The sequence below is a fragment of the Cyprinus carpio genome, chromosome B10 (assembly GCF_018340385.1).
Source record: "Cyprinus carpio isolate SPL01 chromosome B10, ASM1834038v1, whole genome shotgun sequence".
Taxonomy (NCBI): domain Eukaryota; kingdom Metazoa; phylum Chordata; class Actinopteri; order Cypriniformes; family Cyprinidae; genus Cyprinus; species Cyprinus carpio.
In genome coordinates, this window is record NC_056606.1 from 4,860,547 (window position 1) to 4,886,752 (window position 26,206).

At 34.5% G+C, this 26,206-nt stretch overlaps 1 protein-coding gene across 1 annotated transcript in view; it reads right to left on the reverse strand.

Annotated features, from left to right (window-relative positions):
* galt (galactose-1-phosphate uridylyltransferase) overlaps positions 1-26,206 on the reverse strand; it is a 109,664-nt gene that overhangs the window by 60,943 nt on the left and 22,515 nt on the right. Inside the window, exon 7 of the mRNA XM_042732165.1 lies at positions 20,344-20,466. Within this exon, the coding sequence (XP_042588099.1) occupies positions 20,344-20,466 (123 nt within the window). The remainder of the gene's footprint in view (positions 1-20,343; positions 20,467-26,206) is intronic.

Sequence of the window (26,206 nt, forward strand, 5' to 3'; positions counted from 1 at the left end):
AGAACCACTAATTTAAAAGTGCTATGCATATAAGAAAAGAGGTTAGTTTGAGTTTGAAATCACAAAAAAAAGTGCTGAAGCATAGCTGAAACACAGGTTCAAAACCTTGAACGTCTCTGTGAAGGCAAATTAACCTCCTCAACTTTGCTTTATGAGAATCTTCAATGACTGCATGAGAAAAGTCAAGATGGCAGACGCTCCAAGCATCATCTGTTTTAGTTTTAGCAGTCATTGTCTTAAATCGTACATAAATATGCACTTCATGTGACTCCATGAACCTAGTAAACATTATTATTCATGCAGATGATCAACTACTACTAGATCCTTCTGACCTTAGAAATCATTAGCGTTTTCTTCATCTCAGCCGACATGGCATCCATCCCAAGGCTGTTTCCTGTTATTTATACTTCCCATATTTGCTTTATCTGAGAAACTAGACCTTTAACCCTCACATGAGTCTTGTTGACTGTTTTGATTCTGGATTTGTATGGTTCACGGTCAAGAATAAAAGAAAAAAAATCTTCCATTCCTTTGGCTTCTGTTCAAGGTTTTTTTTTTTTTTTTTTGAGGATGCTTTTCTCTTTTTATGTCTGTCAAGGGAGTTTTTCCTTGCCATTTTAATACTAGAGATAGCAAACCCAAATAGTAAATTCTTTCATCAATTACTCACCCTCATGACATTACAAACCTGTATGACTTTCTTCTGTGAAGTAGATGTTTTGAAAGTCCAAACATCATTAGGACCCACTGACTTCCAGTCATATGGGTTTGGAACAACATGAAGGTGAGTAAATGATGACAGAATTTTCTTTTTTGGGTGAACTAGGCTGAGATTTAAGAATTTTCTAGTGAGTTTTTGCTTCAGCAAATGTAAAAGTAATAATAGTTTTATTTAGTACTGCAACCCAAATAATTCCAAATTATGAATCCCTTCCACTAGGACACGTTCCACCTTCCATACAATTTGTAGTTTAGCTGATCTGGGAAAGAGCAAACAAATTCCAGTTGAATAGCATTACCTTGTGAGACTCAACCAAACATTTTATGGTCTTCTGAAAATAAACTGCCCAGGGTGGAAATATCAGCGATTACTCTCCTCTGCCAGGGTTGACGTGATATGATCGACGTAATCTTTGAGGCATGATGGGGGTAATCTAAAATCATTCCGCGTAACCTCACAGACTTCAATTTGCATGTAAAAGAAACAAACACCTGGTAAACATTAATGGGATATTTTCCAAAAGTTGGCAGAGGTTTCTGCTAATGTGCAAGCTTTCTGGATTCAGAATGCCTCCGTTCTTTGCATCAATGTTTGGGTTTGTCCCAAAACCAGTGTCCGCATTTCAAAACACATGCATCCAACTAATGAACACATGGGATTCACTGATTAAAACCATCAGAAATGAACACGTAGACTAAAATTGGGATGAAATTTGCTTAAGCTTGGAACCAGTTGTTCTGACTTTCATGTGGCAGATGTCCATGCCGTAATTTTGGACGATTCTGATACAGTCCATTTGATGGACAATCATTATATGTGCATTAGTAGATTTTGTTGTTTGCAGAAATGTATTGGCTGCATGATAGTTTTGTTACATTAGTGCGTTTTGTTTGGACAGAAGGGTGTAATCGTGTAATCATGTAATCATGATCATGAAAGGTTTGAAGACAGTACTGCCAAGTTAAGTTAATGCTACAATGCAATGCAATTTCTTACAAAAGAAACGTTATTTCATCCAAGAATATCATCCAGGATTGCAGACAAAGCAAGATTTAATAAGACAATAAAATAAATAAATAAATAAATAAATGATTTATAGTTCATTTAGTAGATAGACACTACTTAAAGGGACAGTTGAAAATTAAGAAACCACAAAAGAGCATATTCTAAAAAAAAAAAATGTTTTGGGAAAATTCTTTAAAATATCTTCTTGTGTTCTGCAGAAGAAACTGAAGTTTCGTATGAGCGATCATAACATTTTTCAATTTTGGGTGAATATCCCTTTAATATCTAATTACCATCTAATTAAATATGTAATTTTCATTACAGCATCATGGGTAATGTAGTTTTTACTAGGAATTCAGATTTAAAAAGTTAAAACTAAGCATATACCATCGATTAACAACCTCATCACTCACAACAGGTCTGTCTTTAAAGGTTTGTAACATGATTAAAATCAGCTTCCCTATGAAAAAATAAAAATAAATAAATAAAAAATGGAATTTTAATTTCCAGAAACTATTGCACACTATTGTACAAATGTCCTTGTATTCTATGCATGAGGAGCACTATTTGTATGACTTGTGGAGATGCTGCTTAAGCAGTGTGTTTCAAATCAGTCACTTTATGGCGATTAGAACACCACCTGGAACACAGCTGCCTATCTAGGCAAGTCAGCTCACTAGGGTTTAGAATCAAACCACTATGAGATGCATTACACTCTAGCTGTTCATATCAAACTACAACTGTTGCACACCCAATAACTCATTTAACACCTTTTTCAAGTCTGATTAAACTAATAAGCATCATGCTGAGAAAAAAAGCATAAAACATTTGATAAAAAAGTGCTTTGATCATAACTGTACCACCCGAGCAGGACTCCACTGGCAGTTTCAAAGCTCCAGTCTACCACAACACTACACTGTTTTTTGTCATGCTCTAGCTTGTCCGTGTGATATACAATGATGGTTATGAATTTTATACGTTATATATTCTGACTGGTACATCAAAGCCGGGGCGACGGCATAAAGGTGGTGAATTAAATGCGATGTCACTAGCACCAGCTCCAGCATCACTTGGATATGAAAAGGATAATCTTGTTTGCCGTGTTGCCCACTAGATCATTCTGTGCCGGCGGACACTGATATATCTTGACACCTCCCCTCGTTCAACCCTCAACTTGTCAAACTGTTACCCAGACAACTTCTAGTCGCAGCTAACTCTCACACATCCAGCTGGCAAGGCCGTTGTTTTCTTCCCCGAAATGAAAAGAAATATTTTACCCCAAGTAGAGAAGATGCAAATAGCTCATGTGTTTTTGCCTTTTTTTGGGGGGGGTCCTGATAAACTGGCATGGGCAAAAAGAAGAAAAACGGCGGCTGCGTTGCTGTCATTAGCATCAAAAGAAGGCTCCCAGGTGCCCTTTTCAAGCGGAAGGCCCGTTCTATTCACTTGGAGAGACAGAGTCATGAGGAGCGAACGAGTGGACAGGCGAGAGCGTATGATTAACTCATCACACTGCGCTATAAAAAGAGGCTCTTTATTCCCACGCCAGGCGCCACCGCTAACTGTATCTTCACTCGGATTCTTCTCGCAGCCATTAGAAGGTTGATTTACAACAGCGGGGGGAGAGAGTTGTGACAGTTGTGAAAAGCTGTTTTGCAGCTGCTTTCTCCTGCTTGAGCGCAGATAAGCTTTTATAATGGCGTTCAAGTGTTTGGCAGCAGAGTTTGGCATTCTTGAGCTTCTACAACTGTGACGCAATTAAATTGACCATTATAGCTGCGTCGCCACGCTTCTAAAGTTTCCAGATAATCAAATCATTCTAGGAAACATTTTTATTAATGTCACAGCTTTCGGTGATTAAAATATCTTATGCTTTGAATCGTATTAATAATGACTTGCAAGTGGTTTTTTGAATGTAATGTCCATGCAAATGTCATTGCCATGATGCAGTTAACAACTCATGAAGGAAAAAAATAGCATGTTTGTAAGAAATAAATCCTTCATTAAGACATTTTTTTTAAGATTTGTGTGTTGCTTTCTCCAGTGAAAAAGTCATCTGTCTGAATCAGGTGAGAAATATGCACAGCTAAAGTTTTATTTACAACAGTTCATGAACAAATATGTGGCTTTTGGTGCAAAAGACAACAGGACATAGACTTTTTCACTGGAGGAAGTGTTATTATGGATTATGGACTCATATTTTGGCCAGAAGCATCATTTTAAAGTTAAAAATGTCTTAATGGTGGATTTGTTTCATCCAAACATGCAGTTTTTCACTTCTCAGGATGTTAATTGATGGACTGAAGTGGTGTGGATTATTGTGATGTTTTTATCAGCTGTTTGGACTCTCATTCTGACGGCACCCATTCACTGCAGAGGATCCACTGGTGAGCAAGTGATGCAATGCTACATTTCTCCAAATCTGTTCCCATGAAGAAACAAACTCATCTACATCTTCCATGGTCTGAGTGTAAGGAAAGTTTCAGCATATTGAATTTTTTTTTGTGTGTTTGCATGAGCTATTACTTTAATTCCTTTTTTCTACCTTTTTTTAAATGTCCGCAGGCATAGTCAGACCACTAAGAAAAGTAACAGCAGACCTTTCTTCAAAAAGCCACATCATTTGAGCTATTATTCACAAATGGTGCAGGCAAATTACATGCCGAAGTAATTATAATATAAATTATATGTAAATATAATTTGTTTGTTGATAGTTGTTTCCTCATCTAAGCAGAATATATCAAAATAATTGCTTCGTAATGTTTCTGTTAGATCATTGCACAAAAACAGTAATGAGGGAAATATTTCTAGTGTTGGGAAGTCTGAATCATCACCCAGAAGTGTTTTCACGAGTCCCCACATAGCAGTTTACATAATTTTTATAGCTAATGAATGTTTAGATTAAAAAAAGACTGTTTATCACTATGTTTCCAGTAATGATGTCAATTACGGAATACACTCCAATTAGTGTATATTTGTGTGTTCAAGATCTGTTTCTTGCAGCCACCCTAATTGTGTTTCTGCTATATAAGTCACAAAATGTTTCTCATAACACTTTACAAGTCGATAAAAAGGATAAATATGTTTTGTTTAAGTCTTGTGATTTACGTTTACACCATTTACACAAGAAACCAATATTCAGCTCATTAACAAGGCATTATCATTCATAATCCTAAAATATGGTGTGCAATCACAGTTTAGAGTACATGTTAGAAGTGAACAGAACAGCTTATTCATATTAAACATTTACATCTCTCAGTTTATACTTGCATTGCTTTTTAAAAGCTTTAAAATTACAGTTATCAAAAATCAAAACGCTTTTGTGAGTAATTTAAGATCTTTTAAAGGACATTATGAAGACGAATTTGAAGTGAATAAGTGATTAAATAAACTTTTTTGTTAAGACTGAACAATAACAAGTGAGTTCAAGCTCTGATTCATTTTGATTCATAATTTTAATAATTAAATAAAATAAAATATTTGACAAATATTGGGGAAAAAAATAATTTTACATTTGCTTGATGCTTTCATTTAAAAAAAATAAATTAATAAAAATACTATTATTATTATTATTATTTGCATTCACCAGCATATTAAGATTTCAATTACTATATTTTTTCTTTCTTAATGCATTGTGCTAGAGAATCCTTTTTCAAAGGTTAAGCCTTTGTTTGTGCATGTTTTCTTTAATTTTACACACCTGTTAATCTCTATATGAACCACATTGAAATTCTCGTAAAAAAACAATTATCAAAACACTTTTGTATTCAAAAAAATCCTTATAAAGAGAAATGCAACGAGCGATCTTAACAAGCTCATAATGCTAAACTCCTGCTGGGGCTTGTTACCTCAAAACAATGCCTAGATAATATTCAACAGACATCCTCAGAGCAAGGATAAAAAAAGAGCCATACTGAGAAGAGTTGGCATCAGGAGAAATTTTACATAGAAGTGCAGTCATTAAAAAAAGGTTTACACCCAAAATAAATTATTTTTGGAAAGACAGCAAAGTTTCATTAGCTAAACAATTACCACCGAGACACACAACAACACACCAAACAGAGTGCTGTATACATTCATCCCTCACAGTCCTGTTTTAATTCTCTTCAAATTAAATACGTTGTTTGCCTTACTAAGGTTCATTATCAGACACTAAATTACAGTGTCGGTGGTAATGTATTACAGGTAACTTAAGTTACATAATCAGATTAATTTTTCAAGTAAAGTAACACATTACTTTTAAATTTACAAAAAAAATGTTACTTTTTTTCAAATACGTAACACAAAATACTTTGTTTTCCAATTTATTCACTGACAGCTCTCCTGTCCCCATTTTTTAGGAGAAATCTGAAATGAGGCGCAAAGGAAGAGGAACTTCCTTCAGGTTTATTAATTTCACTTTGTGTGTGAAAGGGCCCTTACAGTCGCCAAAAATATATATTTTGGGTATTAAAAACAAATAAGCAAACCCAGCCCAGGTGACTTAGAAGGGTGAGGTTATTTTGTGAGTATAGGAGAGCATAAGTCTAAGTGGACGTCCATGACATGCGGAGTCCCACAAGGCTCAATACTTGCACCGCTCTTGTTTAGCCTGTATATGCTCCCACAAAGTCAAATAATGAGAAAGAACCAAATTGCCTATCACAGCTATGCAGATGATACCCAGATTTACCTAGCCTTATCTTCAAATGACTACAGCCCCACTGACTCCCTCTGCCAATGTATTGATGAAATTAACGGTTGGATGTGCCAGAACTTTCTTCAGTTAAACAAGGAGAAAACTGTCATTGCATTTGGAAACGAGATGAAGTTCTCAAGGTGAATGCATACCTTGACTCTAGGGTTCTAACAACTAAAAATCAAGTCAGGAATCTTGGTGTGATTCTGGAGACAGACCTTAGTTTCAGTAGTCATGTCAAAGCAGTAACTAAATCAGCACACTATCATCTAAAAAACATTGCAAGAGTTAGATGTTTTGTTTCCAGTCAAGACTTGGAGAAACTTGTTCATGCCTTTATAACCAGCAGGGTGGACTATTGTAATGGTCTTCTCACCGGCCTTCACAAGAAGACCATTAGACAGCTGTAGCTCATCCAGAACGCTGCTGCCAGGATTCTGACTAGAACCAGAAAATCTGAGCATATCACACCAGTCCTCAGGTCCTTACACTGGCTTCCAGTTAAATTTAGGATTGATTTTAAAATACTTTTAATCGTTTATAAATCACTAAATGGCCGAGGTCCTAAATACATTGCAGATATGCTCACTGAATATAAACCTAACAGAGCACTCAGATCATTAGGATCGAGTCAGTTAGAAATACCAAGGGTTCACACAAAACAAGGGGAGTCCGCCCGCAGTTGGAACCAGCTTCCAGAAGAGATCAGATGTGCTAAAACATTAATCTAGACTCAAAACTCATCTGTTTAGCTGTGCATTTATTGAATGAGCACTGTGCAATATCCGAACTGAGTGCACTATATTTTATGTATAATCATTTTCTATTCTTAACTGTTTTAAATTAATTTTAAACCTTTTAAATCAATTTTAAATCACTTTCAAAGTTTTTAAATTCCTTGTTTCATTGTTGTTTTTAAATTTTTATTATTATTATTATTTTATTTTATGTAAAGCACTTTGAATTACCATTGTGTATGAAATGTACTATATAAATAAACTTGCCTTGCCTAAGTAATGTTAACTATTTTAAATTATAAAAACACAGAATATGATGTTATTGTTTTGCCTGCTTAATGAAAGGTCATCCCTCTACAGGTCAAGGTCTTAGAGGAAAATGTTGTCACAGTATCTGTACAGCTTCTTTCCACTCAATCTCCGACTAGCTGAGACAAGATTTTATAACATTTAATTGTCCTTCAGATTTGAGCTCCAAACACAATAAAGACGAGAACGTGACAAAGTCTCCACAATAAGGAGCAAACAAAGATATTACCCTCGCTAATGGAATTGTTTCCATTACTCAGTCGGGTAATAAAAAGCCATTTTCCTTCTCAGGTCCTGAGCCTGCTGCAAATTACAGCCGAACACATCACAAACAAGCTGTGTCGTTATTACTTATGTCTTTCGGGAGCCCCCAGAAGACAGCAGAGGTGAAACTATCAAGATCTTCTCCACAGTTCAAACACAGATATTAAATGTTTCATCATTTTCTCCGCTCGTAGATGATGCTAGAGCCGAGGCAGTGGCAATCTGTGATATTAAAATGTTCATTAGCCTAATGAGATACTGCTGAAACAATAGGTCCATCATGTCATTCTGAAGCAGCAAGTCAATGACTTTAAAAGCAGTCATTAACAAAAAACAAAACAAAACATGATTTTCTTTTAAATTCAGATTTCTCATTCAATAACTGAGTGAAATCTGCATATGAATGTTTTCACACAGAAATGCATCAGTTGCCTAAAGAGAGCCAATCAGATTAAAGCTTACTAATTGGAGAAAGTGAATCTCATTTTTGTGTGCAAAGCAGGTCGGAGACTAAAACTACTTAATGCATGAGTTTGATACAGACTAGCTTTTTTTAACTTAAAAAAGGGGTTAGCCACTCAAAACATATATGGAGATCTTAAAGGTAAAGCATCAAAAACAGGCTGGGAAATAGTCATGAAAAATGTATGTTTGTTTTTGCAAGAAATGTCAGTAGCCTTATAAGTGGATGTATAATGTTAAATAAATAAATACAATATGACCTTTTTAAAAAAGTTATGCACATTTTAAAATGCATTCCTACTTTACTAACTTTCTGCATAACAACAAAGGGCCTGACAGACAGAAACATCAATTCAGTGCATTAAATTAGAGCAAGGACAGTAAAATGAGTGACTTTTCAATGGGAACTGAAATCTGAGCAGGAATATATGTGACACTGTCAAAGCAAGACTTGGTTTTCAGCAGACCAAATATAGCAAGAAATCTGACATGTTCTTATATGAATTCAGAGCTACTGACTTGTATGATGACATTTAACTTTCTAGCCTCCCAGTGTCATTCTCTGTCGGCTAAGAATAACTAAATATAAAAATGTAACATTGACAGAATACTCTCTATTGTGAACGGCCATATCTCTTCTAGTGAAAAAGCATGGCTTCGATGATGCTGGTAAGAGATGCATTAAGTGGCCACTTTATTATATATCGCTGAGCAGCACTACAGATCATAAAGAATCATATGATTTGAATATGGATTTTAAGGATTCCTGTTCCAGTTCAGATTTACCATATGGCACTATACATATGTATACTTGTGTATATATATATATATATATATATTAAAAAAACTATATTTACAAATTTGGCACTTTTTGTATATTTTAAAAATATATATTTACTATAAATATATTATATTTTATTTTATATTTATTTTATACATTTAAGGTGTGTCGACACTGACTTTTTCTACAGACAAGTTGAATAATGTGTATATTTTAACTATACACTGTCATATGAACAACCAGTCAGTAATTATGTTCAAGTCTTACATTTAGTTATGAACTGAAAAAAGAAAAAGTTCAAAACAGTAATTAGTTTAGGATTCAGACTGCAATTCTCAGTTTGTTTTGCACTGTAGATTTAGCAGCAGTGTTGCAACAGCATTGATAAAGGTTCATAAACTCTAAATGTTGGCACATCAATGCACAGGCAAGAACAGCATTGAATCGAACATTATTTGGTTCTGGATAACTGGCTTGTACTTCCCAACCCAAGTTAAGACAAGTCATTGCTCCCAGAATAGGTTACACAAAATTCTGATTTGTATAGTAAAATGTAGCCTCTTCACACCAGGGAATGTTTTTTTTCTGGTGTTACTGTCCAGTTTTGATCAGTTTGTGGCCATCGTGGTCTCAGATTCCTGTTATTAACCAACAAGAGTGGAATCCGTTGACCATTCACCTCAAGTTTTGACATGTTGCGCATTCAGAGGTGCTCTTCTGTATAGCACTGCTGCAGTGTGGTTATTTCAGTTACTGTCACCTTCCTGTCTGGCCATTCTCCTCTGACCACTCTCAATAACAAGCCAGTGAAGCCCACAGAGCTGCCACCACATTTGGTAAACACTAGAGACTTGTGCATGAAATTCCAATTGAGATTGACACTTTCTGAGATACTCAAACCACCCACCTAGCCCTAACAATCATTCCATGGTCAAAGTCACAAAAAATGGCACATAAAACCCCAACTCTCTAGCTCTCTCTTTTTCTTTTTTTTTAAGAAAATCAGATTTTAACAAACTCAAACTATGTGACCATCTAATTAATTAGCAGATGACAGGATTGCCAAATCACTTTGCGTGTGCAACTGGTACTCTTTGCATTGATATTGCCCTTTACTGAACTCTTATTCATCTCTCCCAACCATTTTGATGATGAGATCTGGTATTCCTACTGTTTAAAAGAAGCTGTTCGCCAAAAAAAAATCGTTTTGAAATGTCACAGCTTTAAAGTTATCTCCTATTTTTTTGAGTGTATTTGTGATGGAATTCTAAATCTATTCTTCATGATGTGCAGATCCTCACTGAAGCAGTCCAGGTCTATTCAAAAGAACATTTTTTTGAGTGTATTTGTGATGGAATTCTAAATCTATTCTTCATGATGTGCAGATGGGGGGGGGGGGGGGGGTTGGGGGGGTTTGGGTGTGTGTGTGTGTGGGGGGGTGTTAGTAATGGATGGGGGGGGGGGGGGGGGGGGGGGGGGGGGGGGGGGGGGGGGGGGTCAAAGAGCACCTGAGGGGGGGGGGGGGGGGGGGGGGGGGGGGGGGGGGGGGGGGGAGAAGAAAAAGAACACTTAGTAATGGATTTCAAAAGCACCTGAAGGTTAAAGGGGATTCAATTTCTCCATTGGTATTTTTTCCAATATAATGTGCAGAGAGAGGTACAGGATGGCTTCCCAAAAATCTCTGGCATTTTTAAAACACTGCTCTGTTTGTCTGATCCAATTTCAATTCAATTCTATGTCAGACATGTCCAGCTATGACAGCCATGGACCTTCAACCTGTTGGGAATCATTGAAGTCCATTATATGGAGAAATCTCCTGGAACATTTTCCTCAAAAGATTTTGAACATTGTTAATTATTTAAAAAAGGACATTTCTGTGGATCATTTCTAATGTCGGGATGTTTCAGAAGAATCAGATGGTTCTACACACGGTCAGGAACAGCATTACTATTATGTCATGAGCTTCCAGAAGTTTAGGAGTTAACATGTTTTTGTTGCTTAGTTTCCATATAATGTTCTTTTTGGTCTGTGGGAAACTTCTATGGCTCATGTTACGTTGGGATCTTTCAGAAGAATCTGCAGAATAGAAGTTCCTATACACACAGTCATGAACAGTGTTATTTCTAGAAATAAACTGTTAAAAGTTGGAAAATTAATTACTTTTTCAGTTTAGATTCCATCAATGTTCTTTCTGGACTGTGGAAGAACTTTCTGAAACTTGTTAACTTAAAAGATTTCTAACGTTCTTTTGGAAGAATCTTCTACACAGAGTCAACAGCACAACTGCAACATCACACATGCCTAGTCAGGAAGCTATTTTTGCTGCTTGTTTTCCATAAATGTTTTGGAGGACCATTCAGAACTTTTTGAAACGTCTAGTATATTTTTTATTAGTACATCAAGCTCTTGAAACTCAAGATCAAGGAAAATTCGGTTCCTCGCAACATGTCCCCTCAAAAAACCAATGTTTCAGTCATTCTTCTTTCAAGATTAGTGACAGATCATTGCAGTTCCCACGCTGATAGAGACACAATAGACAGCAAAAGGTCCCAGCATGCCCCAGTCTTTCAGCCCTGCCCGCTCCCCATGTCCTCTCAAAAAGGGTTTGAATGCTTGCTTTCCGTTAGTAATAGAAATACCCAATCTAAATGGAAACTGGCCTTGCCTAGCAGGGTTCCTCTTCTCCTCACAGGCTTGTGGGTTTGCCAAGAGCTGAAATTGAAAATGTAGCCAAATTCCAGCCTTCCTGAGCTGAGCTGTCTGTTGAGCGTCTTTATCCTGGTATAGTAGGCAGTGTAGCCAAAGTTCACAGACTTGCGGTCATGACTTGAGGTAAGATCAAAAGAAAACGGCTGGGATTCAATATCAATGGGACGTCAGAAAAAAAAAAGAAAAAAAGAAAGCCAAGTGTGAAAAATAGGCTTCAGGAGTCTGGCCTTATTACTTGCAAATAAATTATTGAGTCTGTGAGGGAATTTTAGAGTAGTCAAAGCTGTGGAAGATCCAAAGACTTCTACAGAGGTCAGGTGTATGTGGACAAGCAAGAAGAAGGTCAAACTAGCGTCCAGGCATAAGGCCACCATCATAAACTGTGAGGGGCCAGCATCCATTTGATGGTAAGCATTGCTCGGATGCATTCACCAACACATCAAAAGCTGCTAAAAACTCTTCTAAAGAGGAATTGGTCAGGACATTGCCTGACTTAAAATTACAACACAAATATATGATTTAAAAAATAAATAAACAAATAAATATAAAGTTTATAAAGTTTCTTAACAAATTGTGTTAAATGTATTTCAGTTTTAGTTCAGCTTTAGCATGTTTTTTTGTAATTTTTTTTATATTTCCATTTAGCTTTTGTTTATTTTCATTTTAGTTTCAAATAGTTTTTTTCTTTCTTTTTATTGTTTTTTTTTGATTTTTTTCATTTTTTTTTTTCTTTAACAGATACTATTTTTAAAACTCTTAGTTTTAATTAACAATAACACCACTGGTAGGAATGAACCAGTATTATTCATGAATTTAGCTTGAGGTATTTGCAAGAAAGTATGTCATATCAAAGTAGTTTTTTTTCTCAGATTTATCTATATCTACGTAAACAACAACGTGCAACAGACTTTGAGCCAATTGTCAAAAATCTGGTTATGCGAGACTAAAGACGAACAGACCAGAAAGACTTATGGGAAAAACACACCTCACACGCTCATCAGAGTAATGTGTGAATCTAACCTAATTTGTCTTGTTTTGTATGCAGGACGTGACGATCGTCACAGACAGATTGTTGTTAGCTGTCTACGCACAGCTTATTATACACCCAGAGGTATAAATCACCCAGACCCAGATTGTCAGACATTATTCTGTTAAATGTAATTGAAATTCTCATTAGGTTTTATTCACAATGCATGAATCATATTTACATTTGGCAAAAGTTCCATTTTCAGACACACAAGCCTCAAAAAGAAGAGCCAGAGAGCATTAGCGATTCACAGGACATCAGGCTAAAGCACAGGAACAGCATGGTGAATTTGGCCTCCAGCTGGCCAGCACATTTTTCCTGACCCCCCGCCGCCAGGACATGAGAGACTAAATGGAGGCCCTGTCAGCCAGAGCTGCTCCGTGATAATAGGAAATCCCAGGTTGGGGAGGGAAGCCCCGTGGTGCGAACGAGATGAGTCATCGCCATTTGCTCCGATACGCTTGTGACAACGAGAGATTTCTCACCTAGAACAGGCAGCAAACCAAACCAAGATGGAATATATCCAGCGTATTATAATACAATGGAGCAGCGTTTAATGATAAGAATGGAGGAAAATGAACACAGTGACAGCTGAATTCAGCAGCCGGACACATTCATGTGTTTTTGATGCAATGAATATGTCAAATTATGGTGCACCAGAAAATGTACACCATGGGGCTACAATGTTTTTTGTGTAGTTTGGAATACCATTGTAAATGTACACTTTTTTGAAGAAAGTCTTTGTGCTCAAAAAAAATAAAAAATAATAATATTGTGAAATATTACTACTTTTTAAATAATTATTAAAAAATATTTTTTCAAACAATGTATTTTATTCCTGTGATCTAAGAAGAATTTTCAGCATCATTACTCCAATCATTCTAATATGCTGATATTGGCAAACATTTTTGATTATTATCAATGTTAAAAACATTTTATAAGCCATATATTTATTTATTTTAAAAAGAACAGTAGTGTACTGTATGTGGTAATAATTCTATGATACTTCTTGTACTGCCATTATTATATTTAAAAGTATTAACAATATTAATTAACATTAATAATAACATTTATAATAATACACAATTACAGTATGATTGTAATTGAATGTCACAATGCAAATTCAAAATAGGCTTTATTTTCCTTCTTTAGATTTGATGGTGAAATGTGAGTTGGACATGTTTTTGAGAGGTTCATGCAATAAGACTGCTAATGCAGTTTTCACTTCACAATTGGCGTTATTATAATTCCATCACAGTAATCATAATCTTCACGAGGGCTTAGTGTTTGAGCCGAGGGAATTCAGGAGCAGCCTGAGCTATAAAGACGGGTCTCCAGCATTTACAGATGAAAGCAAGGAGAATATAGTCCAGAATAAGGAGAATGCCTGATGCTTGACTGATGGCGTGAGCTCTGGGAAATATCTGACAGAATAAATCACTGGTCTAATATTACAAATTCTGAAGTAGTAAGCAAGTACCTAAACTTCACGTAAACCTTACCAAATGACTAAATCACTAATCGTAATAATAATAATGTTAAAATAAACTGAAGTTATTTGTTTTATTTAAAATGGGACACAATATTTTGAGTAAATAAAAAAGTAAATCATAGAACAGATGATTATGGCATAATTGGTTCTGTAATCCAAGGAATCTAACAAAACCATTCATATGACAAGAGACAAAACTGTTTATATTAGCATGTTATTTTTTATTGTATTATTAACGGTTAATGGCTTTATATTAATGGTTTATCACTTTTGAGCAACAGGTGGCACTGTTAACAAATTGATGGGGTGTGGCCAGTGTGCGGTGACAATGATACACATAAGGTTTAGTGTCGATATGTTAAAGCTCGGCAGAGAGACTGCCTTAGATGCTCTTTGGTATCATGCCATCAAATTTGTGCCAATTTTTGCCGGAAATTGGAAAAATGGTTTAGGAGGAGTTTGAAACAATAGGTTTTCAACATAAATCAAAATAGCAGACAGGAAGTTTGTCCAGTTATGGCATAATTGATATTGATGTTCTCGGCATGAACCAAGGATTCTATCAAGACAGCTTTCATGAAAATAGGCAAAATTAATCAAAAGCTATTTTTGTTAGTTTTTTTTTTCCATTACAATTTTGACCACAAGGTGGCACTGCCACTAAACTTTTTGAGTACCTTCAGTGCATAGTGCCAAAGACACATACCAAGTTTCCTAACGTCAGGACACTGCATTCGTGAAATATATAATTTTATGTCAAAATTTAAAATGGCCGAGCACAAAAATGGCTGACTTGGGAAAATCTGATATCGTTTGACTTTGAATGTCACACCGAATCTAAAGATAGCTCCAAATGTAAAGAGACCAGTCTTGTGATTTTTGGCAAAACCATTCAAAAGTTATAACAAAAATTGCCATTTTTCACATCTCCTGACCACTAGGTGGCACGGTGCTGAAACTGTGCAGGTAACCGAAGACCATGGTTGTCATAACGCACACCAAGACTGCATCCGAAAGCTTAGGGTGCTGACATGTTGCCTTATCAGGCAATGACTTTGCAGGCAGCATTTGTGCATTAAGACACCTCACAAATTAATTTTGAACAGGCTTCTGAGGCAGTGAAACGGTTTATTTTTATCTACAACAAAATAGAGCAAGCTTTGGTGATGACAAAGCAAATATTTAATTACTACAATTAAATAGCCAAATCCGGCCCGCCAATCATCTTCATCTGGCCTGAGGAAGAAGTATGCGCAGGTCGCATATATGCCTTGAATTGTTAACCACAAGGTGGCAACACTGGCCCGGGCAATCTGAAAATTAAGAGACGCAACAACAACAAAAATCTACAGAGACCTCACTAGACGGCAGCGTTGACAAGCGTTTATGAGGGAGTTATGAGATAGCCACAACTCTAGTTTAACCGAGTATAAAGACAGTGTTATCGGTCATAACTTCTGGCAAGAAATAGTGCAAACACTGGATGAAAATAATAATAAAATGAAGTATTGTTTGAAAGTCTGCTCATTCAGCTGTACACATTCACTGAGACACTTCAGACAGACTACCAGTAGTGCTTCAACTGACAAAAACACACACAATTATGTCAAAATGCACGGTTTTGGCGAGTTACCTCTGACTTAACCGAGTTAAAAGAGTTGGCAGAAAATCGGATGTGTGTCAGATCCGCGTCATGTGTATCAGGTTTTAAAGAGACTGTGCTGCTTTTAAAGTGAAGCTTCCTAAAGTCTGTCATTGATGTAAATCAAAGAACAAAAGCAAAAGAGAAATTACTCGACTGCTCTAATCACTGATTAACTTTTGTAGCTTGAATAAAAATCAAACAATATAGCTTATGCATATACAATTTATAGTTTATGTGAATATTGTTTTAAAAATCACTTGGATAAAAGTTGTTATATATTTCAGAGCCTATTAAATGTTAAAAATAATGGCTTTCAATTATAATTGACACACCAGTAGCAGTATTGGTATTGATACTTCATTAAGGCTACATAGTAAAAAAAAAAAATGCCGTTAAACAGATTTAAAATATACTATCTTTATATTGTTTCTATATTAATTTGGGGGTTCAATGTGAAATTATGACACTATAAATATATAAATATGCGATTAATCATGATTACAGAATGGTGTTATTCGTGTAATCGAGTGAAGTAAGCTACATAATAAATAATAATTTGGCATTCAAATATCGCGAATACGGAAACATTTGATTTTGTGTCGAATGAGAGGACCAATGCTGGTTTCAGTTTCGTTTTAGCCTAAATTAATTAGTTTTGGCTTGTCGTTTATATTGCTATAACTTCTGAAAGGCCTATTTTTTATTCTTGTTCTTTTCTAAATACTGTTAATTAAAAGGATTTGTTGTGGAGTGAGGGGAACTAAAAGCTGATAATAAATAATATAATAGCTGAAAATAAATAAATTACTTTTTAAACCATTTAACTGATTGTATTAATCAGTCAAAATTCTTAACGGTCGGTTAACAGTTAAAATGAACATCCCTACCAGTGACGTATACCGGTAACAGGCAAAAGATTAGAAAATATACTGACTCGTGAAGGCAATTCAGAACCGACTCTCTCTTTTAAGAGACAATATCTTTATCATGCACTTTTTTGATTAACAACTTTGCAGATTTTTTTTTTCATTTAAGGATAGCTACATTATAAACTGCAAAAGATATATTTTCAAAAACCCATATGACCTGCTCTTTAAATGAACTTGGCCGAGAAATTAATGAGTGAACATAATACATGAAAAGTAACCCACCAAACTGGCTAGTGATTTGACAGTGTTACCAGCCACATCTGATTTTTACCCACATTTGGCAGGTTGGCAGGTGTTCATTTCAAACCCAGAACATAACGTTTACAAAACAAACAAATAGATAAATATTTAGTTTATTAAAATACATTACATTTATTGATTTTAATAAAAATGTTTAAAGTGGAATGTAATACTATGAACTGTCATGTTCAATATAATGCAGCCACAAGTGCTCAAATACTGTTAGTAACAAACAAAACTATTTTAGCATGTATACTAAATAACACCCCCCACACACACTCTCTCTTTTTCTTGATTACTTATGATTTAACCAAGTTCAGTATTATGTCTGCCTCATTATGCTAATGAAAGCTTTTCTCGTTGCGTTGCATGCTTGGCTAGCAGATTGCGCTGAAGTGCGAGAGCAGCGGATTGGGCCGTATGTGCTCAGCTCTTCCCTGCTGATTCAGCATGCCATCAGCATCCTGCCCAGTGCAATATTATGATCAGGGCCCAGGTGACACACACAGAGACACACAGCAGCGTGCTAGAGATTCAGCTGCGTATGCTAATGCTCCAACGCCCCCTTGTAAAGCATGCAGTGGGCGAGGAGGCAACACACCTTACAAGGGAGTGTTGCAATCAAGAGAGAACACAAACAAACAAACAAGAAAGGATGACTTGTTATGGCAGACAGTATTAGATGGGCCTAGATAGAACTTGTGGACTTTTTCTGCATTTATTTTTTTCCTTCACTGAATTTCAGCAGAACGGATTTAAACATGGTTAAACATGCTAAACGCATTTCAGAATACTACATTACACAAGCTAAAAGCATAATCAGATTAGACAAAATATATTATGAACAAGGAGAAGGATGGTATATCATTCTTTTTGGTATGGATCTATTCATTTAAATAAAAACACTTAAATATGCAATTTATACAAACAAGCTTAAGATGTGTACACTCGCATGTATTCAAAGTGTTATGAAAATGTTATTACTTGATTACTTATGTTATTTACTTGATAGTTACACCATATGACATTTTTAGAGTCATAAAATGTAAACTGTTCTTGAAAATAGTAAAAAAGTTTTCCAAAATCACATGATACCAACATGAAAAACTTGGCACTAGTGTTAATTTAATTAACGAAGACTATGACGAAAAATATTCGATGACGAGCTTTTTTCCCGTGACTAAGACGAGATGAAGACGAAGACGGGATGACAATAAGGTCAATAAATGATAACTAAGACTATATCAACATGCAATTTTGTTGACAAAATAAGATGAGAGTAAAACTTTACCAAAAAACTATTTTTATTTTCGTCAAAAGAGGAGACAAAATGTTATTGCTGACTGCTCTACACACCTCTAGCATGAGAGCTTTCATGAGTGCGGTTGCCAGATATCAATTTTATGCTTATTTTTTGCTTATTTTAAGCAATCTGGCAACCATGTGCACATACTCACTCCTCATTGCGGAAGTGCCGCCGCAGATGATCTGAAAAAACAAACAAGCTGGAGTTTAAATCTAGAGTTACATCTAAAGTTTCGATCTAAATGCAAGCTTCATTCAGCCGGTCAGTGTTCTGTCATGAGATCTCACGATATTGTTTGCGATTGTGACTGCTGAATAAATACATTTACTCAATCGATGTTGTTTTAATAGAGAAATAGACTATTGCAATTATGGAATTAGTGGAATTACTTGGAATCTCCCTGTTATAATATTTTTCATTTGTTTTAGCAGTTTTCATAATGTAGACCGAGAGATTGCATAAGTCTTTGGTGTTGATTTATATAATATAAAAACTATAATTAATCAGTACATTAGATGAGGTAAAATACACCATGTATGTGTCCACATTCTATTGATTTGTGTTTACTGGAGAAAGTGCAATACCTGAAATGCAAAAGTAAATTTCTCAAATGTCAGCAATCATTACGATTATCATTTTGAGAAAAAAAAAATATGTATATATATCAGTTAAACCATTATACAGAATGACGAAAATGTGACTAAGATTTCACTGACTAAAAAACCTGACTAAAATGCTCATACATTTCATTAAATAAACAAAAACAGGACAAGCTTGTCTAAACATGATAACTACATTTGAGTAAGACTAAGACTAAATTTAAAAAGGCTGCCAAAATTAATACTGCTGTACGGATAATTAATAACAATCTTATTGCTAAAATGTGAAGTTTTCATTGACTAAAACTAGACTGAAATACTGCAGGTTTTGTTCGGCTAAAACTAGACTAAAATGTTGGTTTAATGTGAAGTTTTCATTAAAACTAGAACTAAAATAATTGAGACTCTAGACTGAAATACTGCAGGTTTTGTTCGGCTAAAACTAGACTAAAATGTTGAGACTTTATAATGAATGAAATGTTTTTTATATATATAAACTTACTAAAGTAACAAACTAAATAAAAAAAAAAAACTTGTAAATAAAAATTAAATAAAAATTAATAAAATGTATAGAGGTTTATATAATAATTATATTTAAAATCTATATAATAATAATAATGACAAGTACAACAAAATTACTAAAATGTAAGTACAATTAAAGTTGTTATATATATATATATATAAATACTGTAAAGTACAACAAAATTACTATATATATATATATATATATATATATATACAATTAAAGTTATATATAAATACGAAAAGCATTGTCACTGACCCATCTGCACTTGTACAGATCAATCTGTTTGAAATAGCATTAAAATTACATATTTTTGTTTTTCTCTAAGGGTCAGGTAAATGAAAATATTTATTATTATTATTATTATTAAAAATAATTATTATTACTTAAAAATTACATTTTAGTACACAATAGTAATGCATTTCTGACATAATTATTTATTATTATTTTATTTTGGACTTTTTTTTTGAATGGTTGTTGCTTCAGTGTGTATTTGGTGTTTGTTTTTTTCTAGTTTTTTTGTGATGAGATTGTGAAGTGATTGTGTGGTGAGTTTTTGAGATGAAGTTCATGTGTTCAAGTCTTCATACAATTCAATATGATGTTGTTTTATCACTCAGCCCTAGGTGGAGTATCACTTAGTACTAGTATACACGTCTCAAATGGGTCCTTTGACTTCAGACTTACCAGCTGAAAAGTCCCCAAAACCGCCTTAAACCCATCAAACTACACCAATTTAACCAGTTCGGTGGCCAGCCAAGACCAGAAAACCACCTTAGACTGGTTTCTGCTGTTTTTCCCTCAGCAGGGCTGTCAGAAGCACTCACACTGAGAGCCTTTACAAACTATCTATAGGGAGTTTTAATGCTGACAGACTGCTGAGCGCTATGAACTGTGTCTTATGTGGGTGTTTTACCTGTGCTTGTGCCTCCATTCGAGCATACTGAACCAGCAAAGGCTCTCCGTGCTTCTGCAGGAAGTCTCTCTGACAGCGCTCCGCCAGCGCCGCTTCATTGGGAAGAAAATTACTGGCCCAAACCTGAAGAGAGAAACAGGAATAGCACAAAGACGTGAAACCTGTGTGGGAGTCTCGCTAATCAGACTCTGTTGATACGGAAAATTTTAGAACAGCTTTCAGGAACAAAAACAACATTTCGGCTGCACATAATCACAAAAAAAAAATCCCTTCCAGCTATGAAAATAACTATAACGGCAAAGCAGGCCCGTATTTAACATATGCAAATTGATAGCAAAGTACAGTATGTAGCCAGTGAAGCACGGAGAGCACAGACACACATCCAATTATACTTCGCAACTAGTGGAGCTGGTACTTGCAGTACATCTTTAGCCTTATAGAGATGATTTAGGGACAGCAATTGGGAAAGACACTTTAAAACATTCATCTTTCCAGCTGCCCAGAGAGAGTTCTGACACTGTCTCCTATACATCTTCAACAAAAAAGGCTGCTGAGAGAGATTCTGCTTCTCCGATACTTCTCCTCAAAACGGAGCTCCCACAAGAGCTCTCCGCAAACGTATCTTCCCGAGGAAAGAAACTTGGTCATTACTCACTTGCGAGACAAATGCGATTTTCTGCATAGAGATGTGGAGTTTTTGGGCGCTCAATTTTAGCAATTTAAAGCAGTGCCATACATGCATGGAAGACTCTCTCAAGGGTCTTTACCATGAATTTACCACATAATAGTTTGCAGTTAATTCCGATTCATAAATCTTCGAAAACAGTGTGTTAAAAATAAGTGGATATAGTATAGTATTTCAGATGGTTCTCTTTAAACTTTCTCAGTTTGAGTTTGTAGTAAATTGTGGAGAAATATTGCTGAAACACTCGTCTTTTAGAAAAGCTACGTTAGAGAAGGTAACGTTCACTTTTGAAAGACATCTTGACACAAGCTAATGTTTGTGAATCTAGTTCAAATCATGCACAAAAAAATACTAAGAAAGCAAATAAGATCAATTTTAATTACATTGTTTAACTTAGAGGCAAATTTTGAGGTAAAAATACCTCAAAAAGGGATACATTTAAGATTAAATGAAAAATACATTTCATTGTGGCTTTAAAAATATTAGCTGAAAAGTTTGGCAAGAGCTTGAAGGTAATTATTTTAGCACTGGATACACTAGATGTTAGGTAACAGGCTGGTCTGGTATTAAGACAATTCCATGATGTGCTAAATTGTTTTAGTACTTGCATATTAGCATAAATCTACATATATAGCACGTATTAGACTAATTATGAATTTGAGTTAATTCAATATCACTACATTCAGTATTTAAAGAAACAGTCATTCTATGAAGCACATGTAGTTAAGATTAAATCTAACCAGGATACTTTTTAACAATAAATGTGAATTAAACTGCTTACTGAATGGCTGAGTGTCCATGATTTTTTTGAAAGGACACACTAAACTGATCAAAACTGACAGTAAAGACATATTTAATATCACAAAATGTTTTCTAATCAACAAATAACCCTGAAAAATGCAGGTTTCCACAAAAATATGAAGCAGCACAATTGTTTTCAACATTGATAATAAGCAGAAATGATTTTTTGTTTTGTTTTTTGAGCAGCAAATCAGCAAATTAGTATGATTTCTGAAGGATCATGTGACACTGAAGACTGGAGTAATGATGCTGAAAATTCAGATTTAATCACAGGAATTAATTACATTTTACAATATATTCAGATAGAAAGGTATTTTGAATTATACAACGTTTTCACTATTTTACTGTAGCCTTGGTGAGCATATATTGTGTAACACTTTACAATAAGGTTCAGTTCATTCATATTAATTCATGCTTTATGCATCACACATCAAATAATAATAATAATAATAATAGCATGAATGCTATGATATATCGATAAATTAACACTAATGTAGATTGATAAATCTACATTAGTGTTAATTTATCAATATACCATTTTTCATTCATTCTTATTCGATCATACCACATAAACTAATTGTATTGTTAAGTAATTATACTTAATTGAACATTGCATGTTTATGTAGAAATGAAAACCTAAATGCTATTAAAATACTGTGCATTACTATTTCATGTTATTTCATTCTATTGCATGATATTTCATTAATCTTAAGAACTTGTAATGCATTATATGAATTCTTATGAAAGTACTGCATCAATGTTTTCTACTTATAGCCTACTGGTTCTCAAATGTAATTTGCAGAGTCCCTGCAGCCATATGGCAATTATCTTCTAGAAGAGACTGAAAAGGAAAAGACACTTGAACTTGTGAAATGTCAAGGTCACAGTCCTGCACTGCCTTTGCATGTTCAATCCAAACATCCATTAGAAACCAACAGGCCGAATCCAGCAACATCAGCTGCCAATACACCTGCCAGCCCCAGACCACATTCAGTACCCAATAAAACTAAATTACATTTGATTGTTCTGCTCGTACGTAAAGTTTCAGAAATGCATCCAACTGCATTCATTTCGCATTTAGAGGTCTAATAAAAAGTCTCTTTTTAACAGCGGTGGGTAAAGTTTTCCAACACATACATCTAGCTTTTCATCATTGCAAACCCACCAACTGTTGCGAAGGATGACAACATCGCAAACAAAACAGGATGAAACGCTCAGAAAGAATGTTTTTTTTTTTTTTCTCAAGTGGAGCTAGATGAAAATGAGTCTGTGTTGATAAATGGCAGAATGAATTTGAACACTGTGAGATATTCCCTGTGTGCGTGGTCATCCTGACTAATGTGACACGACTGGAGAGGTTTAAAGCTCACAGTCAATCACCGAGAAGCTAATTCTAATTCGTGTGTACGTTTCCATAATCCATCATAATCCACGAGGGAGCAGTTGTTATAATCAAGAGACAAATTTCTGCTTGCCTGCTGCCAAAAATAATTTAAAAAAGCAACTGTGAAAATGAGCTCTCTAGCTAAATGATGAATTAGACTCTCTGTGAGAACCGAGTTCTCCTGGGTTACCAGCGGCGATTGCAAATACAAGTATTTCCAAACTCTTTTTTTAAAGCACGCACTTCCTACAGAATCTAATACGTACCTCTGAGAGATTCTTTGACCTCAGTTTTCTTGCGAACCATTGATTTGGGTCTTAAAGTCAAGCTCTGTGACTCTAAATGCACATTGGAGACTGATCTGACCTCTCGGGTTAAACAAGTTTTTGACTGAAGCCTTTCATCAAAAGGCACGAACGACTGAATATCCTCGTCCCAGTTCTTCTGTAAGACTATTAAAACTGTATATAACTACACAACTGACACGTCTTAGCTTTGACATCTTCTGACACATTTCTGACATCTTAGCTTTAACAGGGAGGTTTTTATTTTACAAAGTTAGAAATTCAAACCCAGCAAGAAGAGCTACACGATTTGGAAAGGGGGAAAAATAATAGTAATTATATATATATATAGTAGTATATATATATATATATATATATATATATATATATATATATATATATATATATATATATATGTATATATATATATATATATGTAATTATTATTATTATTCATATTATTATTGTTACTAAATAAAAATACAAAGTTAAACAAAAGCAAAATTAGAAATATTATTACTGTAATATTTCACTGTATACTCAAGTACACTGAAAAGATTTGTGCAAAACTTTATTATATTATATTATTTATTATAACTTATATTTACAAAGAATATGCATGCAATTCATTGAATTAAACTAACTGAAGTAAAAAAAAAATATTTCTAAATTTACAAGTAGAAAGACAAAACATACTTCAATAATCTTTATTTACTTTTTTTTTACTATTACTTATTTTATTTACTACTTAATTTAATTGTTACAAATTTTTACAGTGTATTGAACAAAAGTAATGGCAATTTAGATTTACATTTAAACTGTTAAATACAATATTAATATTTATGGCTGTCTTAATTTCATAATTTTCAATTGTTATAAAAAGCGCTTTGCAATTCTTTATTATTATTATTATTATTATTATTATTATTTACATTTACATTTATATTTGCATTTACATTTCTTCATTTAGCAGACACCTTTATCTAAACTACTTACAATTATTAAAGTTATTAATTATTAATTTTGCATCCTTACTAGCAAGAAATACATTTAATTATTTACAATTTTGCTTTGTGGTCAAAATAAGAGAATAAAAAGTTATCACAGTTTAATTCAAGATTAAGAAGACAAACATGTATTATTTGCTTATTTGTATTTTTTATTTAACTAAGTAAGTATTATTTTTATTCTTATTATTACTAAATAAGTAGTAGTAGTAGTAGTATATTTAATAACATTTCTTATTTATTTTATTTTTTGAATCAGATGTATCCAACATGCATCACTTACAGTAAGAGCAGCAATGTGCATTAAGAAAGAAAATAGGGTCAATTATTAATTTAATGTGGATACTAAATAACCAAATCATGTCCAGAGAAAGCAGTCGTACTAGCGTGCTCTGAAACATTAGAGTTAAAACAAGACACTTTGCAGCCAAGAGTGTTGAAATCATCATAAGAAAGAATGAAAATGACTCATTAGATCTCCTACATCCAACATCACTGCTTCATTTAGGAACGTGTTTTTCCCCTGCAGTTCACTTTTATAATGCAGTAAAAATTAAATAACACTTGAGAAAAATCAAGGTTGTTCTTTTTAAAGGCCTCGGCAATGAGAGCCACTTCCAACAAACATCTGGAAGCGAGCAGCACTTTGTTTGTCCGTGTTTATTCTGCTTCTCAAGGAGATGGGCCAAAATGTCTGAGCTTGCTTGGATTTCTGAAAATGAAGGATTTTGAAAAGAAAACGAATCATTACTCGTGGGTCACATCTCCAATCACCTCATCATATTTAGGGTGATTTCTACTGGGGAGCTCAGAAGTGGCCAGCGCCTGCATTAAAAGCAGATGAATAGAGCCGGGTTAAAGAAGACTGAAAGATTCAGTGTTTACAGAATATGAATCACTGTTGGATGCTTTTCAAAGATGTTTTTCCAACTTGTGTTCCATGACATTGTGGGAAACTGTGGAGCAGAGGCACACCTGCTGTTCACCAATAATTAGGCAATTAAGATTTGCTTAGTGCAAAACTCTGTAACATCAAGCCTCATTCATGCAACATGAGCGGAGCAAACGTCTGTGTAAATTGTTCCTAAATCTGTGCTTACGTAAATCACATTTGAATACTACGATAATGTTCCTTGCATTTATATCAGCACCGCTACTGAATCTACAGCACAAAACATACAGAGTGTGTAGAAAGATTCTTCAACTAATGGCTTAGTTTATAATAAACATCCAACAAAATAGTGTAATCTAATTCCAAATGAGCCTTATGTGACTCTTTTTAGAGAATAAAAACAAATACAGAGTAACTAACATTGTTCAATTCCCAAATAAACTGATTCTAAAACATCCAGTGCAAGCCAGAATCCACACAAATAACGACCGACTGACTCTTACACTATGAGCCAGGTCTCTTTTAGTTAATAAAGTCTCTGAAAAGATTGTTAAAAATCCATAAAAAAGTTCTATGTAAACAAATTTTGCAAGAACAGTTCATTTATTTATTATTGAAATTACTAAAATACTCAGGCATTTGGAATTGTGTATTTTTTAAAAAAAAATAATAATATTTCTTCCTCAAAACTACTAAGAGTAGAGTTAATTGAACAGTTAAGCTGGAATCATTAATCAGAAGAAGAATCATAATCAATAATTTCATTATGATTCCCATCCCTAGGGTTAAACCAGAATGCTCTCATTAGCT